This window comes from Sorghum bicolor, chromosome 1, assembly GCF_000003195.3.
Source record: "Sorghum bicolor cultivar BTx623 chromosome 1, Sorghum_bicolor_NCBIv3, whole genome shotgun sequence".
Lineage (NCBI taxonomy): Eukaryota > Viridiplantae > Streptophyta > Magnoliopsida > Poales > Poaceae > Sorghum > Sorghum bicolor.
In genome coordinates, this window is record NC_012870.2 from 70,231,924 (window position 1) to 70,246,469 (window position 14,546).

Genomic DNA, 14,546 nt, shown 5'->3' on the forward strand with positions numbered 1-14,546 from the left:
GATGAGAGCCATATATATAGTTCAAAATAAAAAGGTTAGCGAAGTGGTATAAAAGTATTTCCTTCCATTTTGTTAATTCATCAATTACAAATTTGAGGGTAACTACATGATTGGTGAAATAACATACAGTTAATGTAATAGAAGAAGAAAAAAAAAAGGAAAAGTGAACCAAAGATCCATCCCTCCTAATCTCCTATCCTTCCGTCACTCTCCACTAACAAAAGAATGAATTCAATTGAACAAAAGAATCTGAAGCTCCCTTTCGGTGCCGCTTTGGCCTCGCTCCGTCTCAGCCTAGACTTCGATGCTGGAGCTTTGCTCCAAAAGCCTAAACTCAACAAAAGAAGCTACCCTCCTTTTACGGCTTCTGTGGCCGTCTGTATGAGTGGGTCAGACTATATAGGCTGCAATTCAAGCCGAATACACCAGCTTCTGTAAGGAGGCAACAACTTCACAAGAGAATCCAAAAGCTGGAGCTGGAGCCGGAGAGCTTGGTTAAGCAGGACCTTGAATTTCTTAATCACAATTGCAAAAATTGTGAGCCATTAGTAGTAGACACTGCAGATCTCAGTTCATGGATCATCTTCTTCTTCCATCATCAACATGTACAATTTGCCAAAGAAATACCCTTTCCTTTGGTTAAATTCACAAGGAGAGAGAATCCTGGCTTAAAGAATAACCGGTGGTGAGTAGATATTACAACAAATCGGTCAATGCTTCTTGTACCTTATATATGTATTCTTTTTTTCTAATATATCTTCCTTAAACCTCCTGTGAAGGGACTGACTGACTTACTGACTTTATACAAAGGCTGCAATGGCCTCGGAGGAGGCCATCAGCCGGGATCATCGAATTATTAGGTGAGCAAGCGAGCCTCAGCCAGCGGGGGCGTCTTAGGCTGGAGCTTGGCTTGCTGCTGGGACCAGTAGGCCTGGGCCGCCAGGACCCGGTCGAGCAGCTCCTGAGGCACCGGCTCGCCACGCCGCTGCTGTGGCGAGATGCTCGCTGTGTGCACCAGCGTCTTCCATTTGTCCTGTTCGCACCACAATTTGGACACGGTTAGTTCATCGTCTATTCAAAATCAAAGTCATCGTCAAAATTTGACCAGAGAGTGCAAGCAGTTTCCAACAGGTGCAGCAATGTAGTGCAAAGCAGCCAAGAAGCTTCCATCCAGTCTAATAAAGGAAAGGCTATCTGATCCCTCAGGCGGACCTTTTTTTTTCTAAAGTCCGGATCGGGTTAGTTGACGTGCAAGAATGGGTCTCCTTTGTTTCTTGGTGAACCATTCTGGTACTAAAACCCACATGACCCAGCCAAACTACAAAGCTGAAGCGTGGGGACAGCACCAACTGAATCACAAGGACAAAAGTTCTTCAAGAACAAAAGTCTGGCGGAAACCAGAAACCTTCTAAAAATTAAAGAACACAAAACAGCACGCTCCTGTTGGGTGAGGACTGAGGACCCTAAAATCCATAAGCACCAAACTATTGGTTAAATCGGCCAAGTAACCTAACCCCACTAGGGATTTTGCATAAAGCATAAGTATACGATCCCGTGTGAAAGAATCCTTTCTCAGCAATGTAAAGGTTCGGCAAAAAAAAAAGGAAATCAAGAGGACCAATCAATAAATCAGGAAAGGACAGTGAGGAAACTAATTATCAGATTTGACGAGAATATGCGGTGCAAAGATATTTTGCTTTAGTCTTCAGTTGAAGTCAAAGTCAAGCATTTGACAGTTATTACCTTAAGATCAACGTAAGTACGGTGCTTTGCATTGTCAAAAGCGCGAAGTTTAACATCTCGCCACCTACATGATATCCATAACTATACAGTAAGAATTACAGAAGCCAAGAAATTCTTTGTCAGGTCGAATGAGGGGAATAAGAAACTATACCTTCCCGTTCCAAGCTTTTCAACTGCGAGCACAAGTGCTTCTACTTCAGCAACAGAAAACGGGCGCCTGATTCTGCGTTGCCCCTGCTCTGGTGACCTCTTAGACTTATTCGCTGGAACTACAGCTCCTGCATTGGGATCTGCAGCTGGAACTGGAACTAAAGCTCGCGAGTGTGTGGACACTTTATCGGGTGATGAGACACCCCGAGGGGAGTGCACAGAATCATGATCACTGCCCTGGTAGTTCATTGCTAATGGGGTCAATGCAAGCTCCTGTGATACATCCACTTCACCATGCTTAGAACATGAGTCAGCAGGTGCAATCCTGTATCAGACAAAGTTCACCAATCTGGGTCAGGGTGAAGGCACCTCAAATTATAACATGAAGTGAATTATTATGAAGCATGTGGTTTACCTTGCAAGGGGTTCGGTAGTATCAATGGTTTCAAGGAAACTGATATCTTCAGGAACTTGGACTTGTGGGTTTTGTGTACAGTTGGGTTCAAGTGAAAAGCCTAGGTTGTCCAGCATATCATCCTGGCCAATCCCAGCCTGAATTAACGTTTTACTATCATCTCTGACTTTCTTTCCATGGTGAAGAACACCGACACGTAGACCACCTCCAAGAATCGCAGTCACCGCCTCAAGAACAGTTTTCTGCATTGGAAATACTGATTAAACGGCAGGAAAACACATTGAGCAGAAAAACTAAAAAAATGTAATCACTTTGCACATAAAAATAAACTGATGTCCTGTACATACCTTTAGTGAGCCAACAGTTGCACTTTCTGGGATTTCAACAAGAAGTTCAGGCACCTTAAAAGACTTAATTCTAAGTTTCACTGCAAGAAATAAAGGCAATCTCAGGACAAAATATAGACAGTGGAGGTTAAATGAACTTGCTGGGGAGCAAAATCTTACCATGGCAATCATTTGACACACAAGATTTCTGGAATGGCATTGAATTAGTCCCCTTGTTTGCTGCAGAAGAATCATTGCCCACAGATAAGTAACAAAACAGGAAATAACATGAATAGCAAATTCCTGGGTGGTAGTAAAACAAACCTTCAGCATGAGAGTCTCTTCCGGTAACCTTTGTGCTTCCCTTTCCATTTGCTGCACCAAATTCAGATGCTAGAACTGAATGGCGATCAAAGAGCTTCCTCCGCTTGAATGTACTCCTTTGTGTCCTCTGTCGTGTATAATGCATTTTCTTGTTCCGGAAAGAAGGCTTCCGCTCGACATCTGATGGGATCAATGAATTCAAGTTACATGGAGCTGGTTTGAATACAAATTCTATCAATGTAGTGTTACTGAAATATAAAGAAAAGGAAAACCAAGATTTTCCAGTGCTTACCACTATAGGAAAGATCAGATTTGTGAATCCTCGCTGGAGCAACTTTCCTGTACTTACTAGTGAGCAGCTTCCTTACCCTACTATACTCAGCTGTACAATTGGACCTGAAATCCCTGTTAGTGGTGGTGCTCGGATGAGTGCACCCAGAGGACTTATCGTCGTCATCATCTCTATCTACAGCAAAACCCCCCACTCCCTTTGGGCCCCTTGGTAAGGAGGTTGAGCGGTGAATTTTATCGCCATACAATGGCATCTCTCCGGTGCTGTCAGAGCTGACCAAAGGAGGAGGCTTGGCATCCACATCCATTGAATCAAGCAAATTATACATTTCGGGTGCATTCTTATGAAATCCTGCTGGGGCCGTCGGCATCAGGCTCGCCACTGCATCTCCTGTGAAGGCTCCTGATTCCACGGATTCAGGCGACCACCTATCTGCGATCACACCAAAATTACAACCCAATTCAGCCTTGGTACAGCTGATCATGGAGGATTCCTTGTCCTGGGCCTCAGATTTCGCCTTAGGATCCTCAGTCCGAGCATTATTCACCGCCCGCTGGAAAGCAATGTGGGGGAGAATTGCACTCTCATTGCAGCTGTCCTGATCCGTCACCTCATGCTTGAACTGCTTCATTTCCTCATCACACTGCTCCTGCTTCACACGGACATCCTTCGCGCACGCAGCCAAGGCAGAGGCACCGGCGCTCATGTTCCCCAGCGAGCCCACCCCCTCATCAAGCAGCTTCCCTGCCACCGTCGCGAGAAGGTCGAATGCGGACATCTGGGCCGGGCTCTGGGCCTCCTTCTTCCTGACCGATCTCTTGCCCTGCACATTTTACCGAACAAGAAACGCCATCCTTGTCAGACTTGCCAACCAAGGGCAGCGAAGGGAGGGCCGAATCGATGCGCTGAAAGCCGCGTACCCTTGCAGACTTGGGAACGCGCGGCATCTCCGCGACTTGGCCTCCACCGCACGACTCCATCTCTGACGACGACCTCTTTTGGAACACCATTTCTGCTCTTCGCTTCGGTTGCTTGAAGTTTACAAGAGGGTTAGTTAACAACTGGTGGTTGCGCTGTTCATGGCTTGTCATCAACACAAATCTGCAAGAACCCATTAGCAAATCAGCAAAGGAAAACTGGTACTAGTAGGTAGCATAAAAAAAAGGAAATAATTCATCGGGATCTCCGTAGTAACTTGGGATAAATCTTGTTTAAACCCTCCATTCCATTAATTAAACAGGGAACGATCATGCTACTGCGTTTGCAGTAATTAATTACCAAAAGTTGGAATCCCAATACCCCAAGCCGATTAGCGGAGAGATCCAGACGTGAAACGGCCAAAATGAAAAGAATTTTCAACAAGCTACGCCCCAAGAGCGAATCAAAACTCATATTAATTAGGCAAACACAGAAACAGCAGAAGAAATGGAGAGAATTCATACTTGAACTCGTGATCCGAGTTAAGACCTCAGAGAGAGGAAATGTTTTTTCCTTCTACGAAATGGTTTCGCCGCTGAATTTAATGCACAAGCAAATAAATTCGCCAGGTAAACCAGTACGGCAAGCGATCAAAAGGCAGAGAGAGAGAGAGGGGGGGGGGGGAGAGAACCTTTTTTAAAACCTCGTGCATCGGAATCCGTGAGGATTAAGCAACTGCCAAAAGGAAAGCGGGCACGTCGATTAAAAAAGAAAGAGCGAACCGCAAACCTCAGAGGCGCACAAGAACGTCCAGCAAATCGTGAATCGGGCGAGGCCAGATCCGATCTCGGCACCCGATTCGCAGCAATTCGACGCGAAATTAAGCAAAAAAACCCCACGAATTCAAACCGCGGCTCCGAAATGTACCGGAATCTCAGAGAGACGCGAATTCACCTCCTTGTCGGAGCACAGCGCGGCGGATCGGACCAAAGCAAGCAGAATTCGGACAGGAGTGGGCCGAAACAGGGCGGAGGCAAAACCCCAACACAGCAGGGGCACCAAAACACGAAACCGAGCCCCAAAACCGCATAATTCGGCAGAATTCCCCGGAATTAGCACGCCGTGCTCACCTCGCCGGCGTCGACGCTCGCCCGCCTCCGATCGCCCTCGGATCGCCGCCTCGCCGGTGCTCCTCCGCGGCCGGACCCGCCGAGATCCCTCGACCCCTGCGGAATTATTCCCCCCCTCCCCTGCCTCTGGGTCTGGGGTGCTCGCTCTCCTTGCTTCGCCTCTCCTCTTTTATTTTTATTTCCCTTTCCCCCCCTTCTCCCTCCTTGCTCTCCTCTCCGCCCTCCGCCTTGGTTTTTTCTTCTGGTGGTGGAGGTGCGTGGTGCGGTGGTGTGGGTTGGCCAAAACCCCTCAAAACCAACCCCCTTCTTAAACCCCCCAACCCCGCCTCGCTTGCGCTCACGCCATCCCGGGGAGGGGCGCCACCGGCTGCTCCCGGTTAAACCCCACGCGGCCCCGCCCCAACGACCGGTTCCGCACTCCCGCGGCGTCCACGTGGCCCCGCCACGTGATCCGACGGCAGCGGGCGCCTGTCCCGGCTTATTACAGCGGAAGAGGTGCCCCCGCGCCCGTGACACGTGCCGCAGATCCGCGCCGTCGGTGGGGGGAGCGGACGCGCCTGCCGCGCCGTCGGATCCCACGGTGGCCCTCGACTCCCTCGTGACCACGAACGCGAGGAGTGATCCCTGTTAACCGGTGGGGGGTTTAGGGAGGAGAATAGCGGGGGCGTTTTTAGGAAAGAAACGTGAGGGGTTAGTAATTATTAACTGCATGTGGACCCACTTCACAGTCTCTCTCACGGAATTAATTCGGGGCTCTCCGTTTTTTATCTTTTTTAATTAGTTTTTTTCTTTCCTAGAGGGTTTTTGCTGTTTCCGGGCTAATGGGATGAGAGGCTGTGTGGTTTTGGTGGACGAGAATGTCCAGGGGTGATGCCCAAAAAGGTGCTAAGATTCCGGGGCTTCTTCAACGCAGGACCAGATAAATTTTAGATAAGAAATTCGTGGCCTTTGTGCTTCTAAAATATATAAATCCACCATAGAGAAATATATATAGTAGGTTTAGCTCGCATCTTTCACTCCGCCACTGCTCGGACCAAAGGTGTGTGGGAGAAAACAAAAACAAATGCAGCATAGACAGATGGTTTAAGAAAAGCTCATTCTTTGGGTTCCAGATTTACAAAGCTACACAACTTTACCACCAAAAATATATATGATGGATATTCAAACGGACAAAAACATTGTGGGTTTGCTATACAAAAACAAACTGTATGTTGATGGAATCGACAATGCGATAGGTAAAGTTGCTAGGAGATATATTCTTATTTTGTTCATTAACAATATGTCAACATTATAAATATCAACTAAATCAGTTTTTTTTGAAAAAAAATTATTCTTTTAGGAATATTTTTCATATTAACTACAATAAGATTAGGCTTCATGTGGTGCAATGAGTCTACTCAATTTCAGGTCTAAATTCTAATGCTTTTGTATATTTATTTTAGAATTTAACGACGTTATATTTCAGTGGTAGACATCATGCCCACGAACCATGATACACATGTGGTCACTCGTGTCATTTTTAAGATCTGCGGTTCAATCTTTGTTAGGTGCCCATATCCATTAGTTCGTTAGGAAATAAGCATGGAGGTCCTCCACTTTATTAGAATGGATTGAACCACTGCTACAAACTTTGTGCTACTATCTTTGCAAAAGGATACCACTACACTGATTAGTTTCCACTATTAGCATAACATCATCGGACAATGGAGCACACCAACTGAACAAATTTGCATGGCATACCATTTGTAAGACCCTAGTCTTGTTTGTTTTCTTTCTTGTAGTTCTGTGAGCACATAAACATACAATCTTTCTCATGGCATAGGTCTAAACTTTTAAAATGCTTCTTCCTTTTAGATAAATAGGCCACCGATATTTTATAATTTGTAAGCAACTGTAAACTCTTATTACCAACAATTTGCTTTGCCATGTGGTATAATCTACATCTACATCTACATCTATATCTATATCTATATCTCTTATAAAGACAAATCCCATTAACTTTTCATTCTCTAGATGCAAGCTATCTATATATTATATCTCACTAAGCGCCACATCATTGCCTAATAAGTGTCCACCATCTTCCAATGAATGCAATTACTATTTTCAATATATCAAACTATATCTCTTATAAAGATAAACTCCAGCAGCTTTTCAATCTCTATAAGCAAGATATTTATATGCTATATCTCACTGAGCGCCACATCATCCCCTAATAAGTGCTACACTATCTTCTTCCACTAAATGCAATTACTATTTTCAGTATATCAACACACAAGACATCTACATTATACTATTTCTTTGGCCATCATACATTCTATTTGATTCTTCCATTAGTTTATCAAGTTTCAATGTTATATCTCATACATACAATGATCCAGTAATTTTATTTCTACGAAAACCCCGTAGCAACGCATAGGGTTTTCTTCTAGCACATCAGAAAGAGAAATCATTTTCCTATGCTTATCTAATTTCTAAAATTCCTTGCGTACTCATGATTGGTTCTCATATGTATTTTAAATACATATAAACTTGTGTTTTCATGGTTTATATTTCTTTTCAACTTTTTACAGTTTTAAAAGAGAGGTCTATTTACATGAGTGTGTGTTGTGTGCATGCATACATCTATGTCACACTCAACAAAAGAAAACAAGAAAACCATTTAGAACTTTGTCCTACAAATATTCATGAATTATTATTTACGTGAAATGATTTTGATAGATTTGTCATGAAAGCAACTCATATATAAAGTTAGTTGTACAACATCATACTCTATAAAGACAATAAACTTTTCCTAGGAGTTACATATTTAAGTTGTTAACAATAGAATCTACTAGGTCACCAATAATATATTGAGAATCCTTCTATCGGTAATTTTGATAAGTAATATTTTGGCAGTGATTTACATTTACCTTATATATATGTCTGAATTATACTTGAAAAGCCCTCCACCACTAGGAAACATTTTAAATCATATAGTAGGTCTCTTGCGGATAACTCCCAACAAAATTTAAGATCTTGTAGTGGTATTTTGTTAACTTTTCTTGTGTACAATTTTGAAAATTAACAAAAAAATAATAATCACAAGTAATTAGTGCAACTTACTAAACCACACTCTTGTTGTTTCATTATTAGGTGAATACAATGATGTGGGGTCATTTTCTCTAGATATTATATGTCCACTAAAATAACATCTCTTGAATGTTAGTAGAGATATAGGCATAATAAATTTTGTTTGACCATGGAATTTATACAATTAATTGCAAGTATCCCAAGGTTCCAAACTCAAAGTTTAGTCCAAGTCAGTTATCAAATAAAAATGTTTATTAGTTCAGTGACTAGAGTCAAACAAGTTATTATTTGATCATATCTCATAAATTATCAAACAAAGATATTTCTTGGTGTCCATTGTGTGATCTCTTAGCCACATGATTAAGCAGAATTCGATGATCCCAATCACAAAACTAAGCTCCATATCCACCACGTTCCTCTCATCAAGTGCTTAAAAGACCATTAGTTTTTTATTTATGAATTAAAGGAACTAAGCCCAAGGGTGTGTGATTATAGCTTCTGAGATATGGGTGTGTGATTCTAGTTTCTGAGATATGTATTAGAGTTCAACTTGAAGTGAGTTCTTACAATTAAATGCTTAATTTTAATGTGATCTAAGAATTATGAAGATACAAATTTACATAAAAAACATATATAGTTTACTTTAATGGATTATTAATATAATTCAAAATGAACTGGTAGTGACGGCAGCATATGATTCGTTAAGGTAATTTGTTTATGATTGCTAAACTATAGAAATATACATGTATTACTCGTCCATGCATATATACTTGGCCTATTGGAACAAATTATGTCTATTTAATTTGAACTAGCTTATATATATATATATATATATAGTTGTAGAAGTAGGTATTCATAAAGATATTAATAATATATAAATAATTCGAAGGGCCATTTCATTTTATTTTTTAATGGTCGAGGTTGGCAATCTAGATACAAATTCAAGCGTTTATTAGATCATCTATTATAATTAATATATATAAAAGTAGATGTTGGTAATTTTGATTTAAATATTTCATTGTTTCAGAGATAGGTAGGAATAATTTAGATATAAGTTTAAATTATGTTTTAGATTATTTATGACCCATTTTGTGTTATTGAATATGACTAATTTTGGAAGATGACCAAATGTTGTTGTTGTTTATAAGTGATTTATCATACACCAATGGTTTAATGTTTATTTGGGCTACATGACCAAAAACAATTAAACAAGATAAACAACTGGTCAAACGAATACGGCTAATCACCCTACTGCATTTAAACATCGTGTAAATGGGCTACGTGATCATTACAGTAGTTTTATTCGAATGAAATAAAACAGGCTGATCTTTTTCAATAGAAAAGATTCACATATTAATAATATCATTTTGGACCATGGTCTTGACTAATTACTGAACATGCTCTGTTTTTTTAAAAAAGAAGATATTACTCTGTTTGTTTCGCTGAAATTTGACTACTGTTGATGCTGATTTATTGTGAGAGAAAAAAATATTATTTATTCGTCAAAAAGTACCGCTGAAGTAGTGTTGAAGAGCAAGACGAATATTTTAAACAGCGGAAAACAAATCCACCCGTTTCTTGTAAGTAACTCCTCACTATAAATTAATCAACTTTTAGAATCGGTTTAAGTCAAATTATTTTAAATTTGATCGTATTTATAAAGAAGAGCAGCTACGTCTATGATATTGAATATGAATATTACGTGATATCCATTGATACTATTTTTCAATGTTACAAATATTGATGTTCTTTTATATATCCAGTTGAATTTAAAATAGTTTGACTTTAACCATTTTAAAAGTTGATTTGTTCTGAACAGGAATCACCTCTAAAATTTTATTTATTTTAGACGGAAGGAATGAGTATCTTTCTGTTTTCTCGATTCGTTTCTTGCAAGTATCACGGTTCACAAGAAGAAATGACCAGCGTTTTTTTTCCCCTTGCAAATCCCATCTGGCGCCCCGGGCCACGTCAGAAAAAAAGCGGCGACGCGTGTCGGCCCAGCACGCCGCCATTGGTTCCTTTCTCCCCTACGCTTATCCGCCTATCCCTCCGCTCCGTCTTCGCCCCGTCCAGGTCACTTTTGGCCGGAAATTCATTTTAATTTTTCGTGGCCCTCGTTATCTCCCACGGAGAGAAGAAGAGATAATAACAACGAGAAGCATTTTCGTTGCTGCCCTTTTAATTTTTCGTCGCTCCTCCTCGCCGTCCTCGGTATCGTCATCACACACAGAAAACCCAACAAAAAAAAAGGGAGAAAAAGAGCACGAAACCGAAAGACAAGGATGGCTCAGTCCCTGTTTTTACGTGCGTTTTTTCGTGCGATGGGAAAAATACCCCGACGTGACGCTACGTTAAGGACGGCTGGGCTGGGTGGGGGGATCGCCGGCGTCAGCCGCGACGGCGGCGTGGCGGGCGCGCTGGCCACACGATCGGGACGGCGGGCTGACGGCGCGGTGGTGCGCGGCGCGGGCGTCGCGCTAGCCGATAGATAAGGATGGGGTTCCCCCGGCCCGGGGTCGCGTTTTGTGGTGGTGGGGTTGGGGGCTTCCCGGCAGTCCGTCCGCGGGGCCCGCGACGGAGGGAAAAGGGAATCTGCTGCGCCAGGGCCCCGCAGGTCAGGAGACGGTGGGCGCGTGGAGCCGCAGCGAAGGGGCCGCGCGGGAGGACTGACGGTGACGGCGAGGCAAACAGGCAACTGCCTCGGCCGCGTCCGTGTCCGTGTGCGGGTGCCGGTACGCGCTGCAAGTTTTCGGGGGCAGCAGGGGCGGCGCGCAGCGCACAGGGGTGTGTGCTGGGGAGGGGAGGGTGTCACGTCGGGGTCGGGCCCTGGATGTGAGAGTCCTCTGGCTCCCTGGGACGTGGGGCCGGACGGCACGTGGGAGGTCAGGTAGGATGTACGGGTCCAGGGTGCAGCCGTCCAGGGTCCAGGGTGAGGCGTGTGTCGTCGCCGTAGCTGTGTGGAACCGTATCGCGAGAGAAAATCTTCTGGAGGAATAGAAAAAGGTGGCGGTGCTGATTGGATGTTCGTCGCAGCCAAGTAAGGTCGCATGAACAGGATCAGGGGTGATTATATATGTGTGATGCTGCTGCAAATCTACTGTGATCCCTTTTATACAATGACAGTAACTACGTCTCTCTCCCATCACAGCTAGCGTAGCCAGGCCAGCAATCTGCCTTGATCAAATCGATGTCACCATGCAAACGTGCGCGTTTCTGTGAATCAGTAGACGTGGTGGTAACGTGCATGTATCCGGGCATGCTACGCTACTAATATATATGCTCGGAAATGGGACGGCAACGACGAACGGGGTGGGGGCGGGCATGACCGTCTGCATCTGGTTGCATCCTTGGTCCTGGGATGCGCTCGCTCATCCTATTGGCTACTGGGCACGTCTCCCAGGCCAATCATGAGGGCTCAACTCAGCCTACCAATTTGGTTGTACTGCATGATGCATGCATGCATTCACGCACGCACAGCGAGCACGGGGACCCAGTGCATCATGGGAAAACATGCATGTACCACTGACATGCCTTTTCCCATTCTTACAACAGCAGCAGCAGCAGACGATGCATGAACGCCGCATGCGATTTTTTTTATTTCGCTACCGTAGCACTTTTGTTTGTTTAGCGCAATATTTTCCAATCATAGACTAATTAGTATTAAAAGATTTATTTCGTGATTTACAGATAAACTGTGTAATTAGTTTTTGTTTTCGTTTATATTTAATGTTTCATGCATGTGCCGCAAGATTCGATGTAACAGAAAATCTTGAAAACTTTTTGGTTTTCAGAATGAACTAAACAAGACCCACGATGCATTCGTTCGTTGGAGATTGTGTAGTAAAAATTTTATAAAATAGATATTGTAATACTTTTACTTTTATTTGATAAATATAATATAGTAATAGAGTAAATAGATTTAAAAAGTTTATCAGGCAAATTATAAGAGAATTATATAGTTAATTAATTTTTAATATATATTTAGTATTTTATATATGTACGTAAAATTCGAGGTAACAGGAATAAGACGCATGGGGACGGGAAAAGCAGATACGGCCCTGGGTGGCGGAACCCTCCCGTCCCGTCCAATGCACGCACGCACGGTGAGGTCTGCCTGCACACACTGCACACGTCGCGGTGGGCCAAGATCGACGGATGGATGGATATCAGCAACGTGCGTCACGCAACCCTGCTGGTAGATAGATGCGCTGCGCAGTGGGCGTGCCAACGAAAGCGAGGTCGCGCGCCCCCACGACTACCGGCTCTCAGCTCTCGCATTGCTTGCACTGCTACTCCTGCGTGCACCGACAAAACTGCGTTTGTACCGTACCGTACAAAACAACTCAAGCGGAGTATACAAATTTGAACCAAATTCGATGCTAGTACACGGGATCCTGGTGTGAAATCACCTCTGTGGTCCTAATCTCGAGGCACAAAGAAAAATGCGCCGTTGGATCAGTCTGATAATGTCGTTTGTTTGTTTGTGTTTCTTTCGAATGGGATTCATCCACGCCGTAGGAGATGCTAACACAAAAACGGAAAAAAAAAAAGGAAACAGAATGATGGAGGCGCTTGCTGCAGCGCCGCTCTTGCTTGCACGTAAAGCGCAGAGGCCGTGAGGCGCCCCAGCCCCCAGGGATTTCATCTTGCCCAAGCGAGCAAAAGGCACGCATGCAGGGACATCAGGGAGATGCCAAGCGTTCCTAGAAAGGGACGGCCCCGTTTGCTTTTTGTTTTTCTGTTATGGTATACACACCATTTCGATCACCATGCCAATGATACCTATCGTTGTTCCAACGTTTCGTCGTCGATCGACCTTCCCTTTTGTTTCGACCATGCATCCAAACCATCCAAAAAGCTGCCTTATCCAGCGGCCCTGAGATAAAGTACAGCTAGCCTTGCTTTAGAAACACTAGTAATGATAGTAGTATACTCTTATCTATTATCCTCTTACCTCGTTGTGATGTATACATATTTTGAACGGAAACTGGATCGATAATACTACAAACAAAAGACGGTTTAGTTTCCTTTAGATACATTTTTATTTTTCCAGGAGGAAACACTTTTCAGTGGTAGCTAAAATCACCGAGAACGTGGAAATTTAAACTTGGTGGGGTTCAAACCGATGCCCCGTAACTTTGCCAAAAAGAAATTAAAGGGGACTAAATCAAGCAGGCTGCATTCAACAAGCACCATCTTTTTTTAATTTTTTTTTATTATCCTTCTTGAATGAATTCAGAGCAGGAGGCACCGGCTTGAAGTTGAAGTTACCTACACTCTTTGCTAAACCATTGTTCACACAGGGGGTCAAATATCTATCGCCCTTTTTCCCTTTACCCTGCTGTCACGGAACTCTTTTGTTGGCCCAGCCGTCAGCGACTCGTCGGCGGGCTAGCCGCACGCGCACGCGGTGGCCGGCCGGCCGTAGCCCGCAGGAAGGGAACGTGGGGGAGACGACCACGGGACGGGATGCAGGTTTGCTTGACGTGTAAGGCGGGCAACGTAGCAGCGAGCAGCGGCTCGCGCGCGGTCGCGGCTGCCGTGCGCGGGCTCCGATTCGAACGGGGAGCGAGAGCGTGCCGGCCGCGCGCAACTTGCGGCTGCACTGCTGCACCTCGGCTCCGACCCTCCCCTGCCCCTGCCCTGCCCTGCCCTGCCCTGCCCTGCCCTGCCCTGCCCTTACCTTACCAAACAGGGAGGCAACCTTTTAGGCTGGCCATGTGCCCTTCATTACTACCGTGCTATATATATATAAGTAGTTCGTTCGTCTCTTGCGTTGTTGCGTGACATCCTTCGCATCGCCAACGTAGCTAGCGGTTTCCGTTAAAGCCTTAATGTGTCCGGCCGTTCACCAGTTATTTTAAATTTGTTAACGAAATTCGCCATGTGAAAATGAAATCTCACCGATTTGTCATTTGTATCGAGCTGAGTTCCCCCCAAGACGCCAAACGAAAAGAGAACTACGCTTACGGCTTAATTACCTGTGGTCCATGGGGACAGTAATGATGGACTCCTGAGTATATATATACTACTACGTATACATAGGCTTAGTCGATCGTAGATAATAATTAACTCATTGTTGTTTAGTTTATACTACTACTAGCTGCACTACTCTATCATTATTACTGGTAGATTGAGATGTATGGCTGCTAGAAGGCGCGGTTAGTTGAACAACG

General features: G+C 44.0%; 1 protein-coding gene across 2 annotated transcripts; it reads right to left on the reverse strand.

Annotated features, from left to right (window-relative positions):
• Positions 45 to 5,579, reverse strand: LOC8081507 (telomere repeat-binding protein 5). 2 transcript variants are annotated; one of them, XM_021465984.1, is made up of 10 exons: positions 5,299 to 5,579; positions 4,171 to 4,351; positions 3,251 to 4,073; positions 2,959 to 3,138; positions 2,815 to 2,874; positions 2,656 to 2,735; positions 2,309 to 2,550; positions 1,895 to 2,218; positions 1,744 to 1,807; positions 45 to 1,033 (listed from the first exon to the last, which is right to left on the reverse strand). In XM_021465984.1, exons 2-10 carry the CDS (start codon positions 4,339 to 4,341, stop codon positions 857 to 859), a joined length of 2,121 nt encoding a protein of 706 aa, XP_021321659.1. In that variant the 5' UTR covers positions 4,342 to 4,351; positions 5,299 to 5,579; the 3' UTR covers positions 45 to 856. The 2 variants fall into 2 exon arrangements, with proteins under 2 accessions (XP_021321659.1, XP_021321664.1); XM_021465989.1 differs by lacking the exon at positions 5,299 to 5,579 and adding an exon at positions 4,529 to 4,663.

Excerpts from the sequence above, each read along its gene's own strand:
- LOC8081507 (XM_021465984.1), bottom strand. The coding sequence starts at position 4,341 with ATGACAAGCCATGAACAGCGCAACCACCAGTTGTTAACTAACCCTCTT. Across the intron at positions 2,875-2,958 it reads AAGAGACTCTCATGCTGAAG|CAAACAAGGGGACTAATTCA; the intron begins GTTTGTTTTACT and ends ATTCTTCTGCAG. Across the intron at positions 2,551-2,655 it reads CAACTGTTGGCTCACTAAAG|AAAACTGTTCTTGAGGCGGT; the intron begins GTATGTACAGGA and ends TTTCCAATGCAG.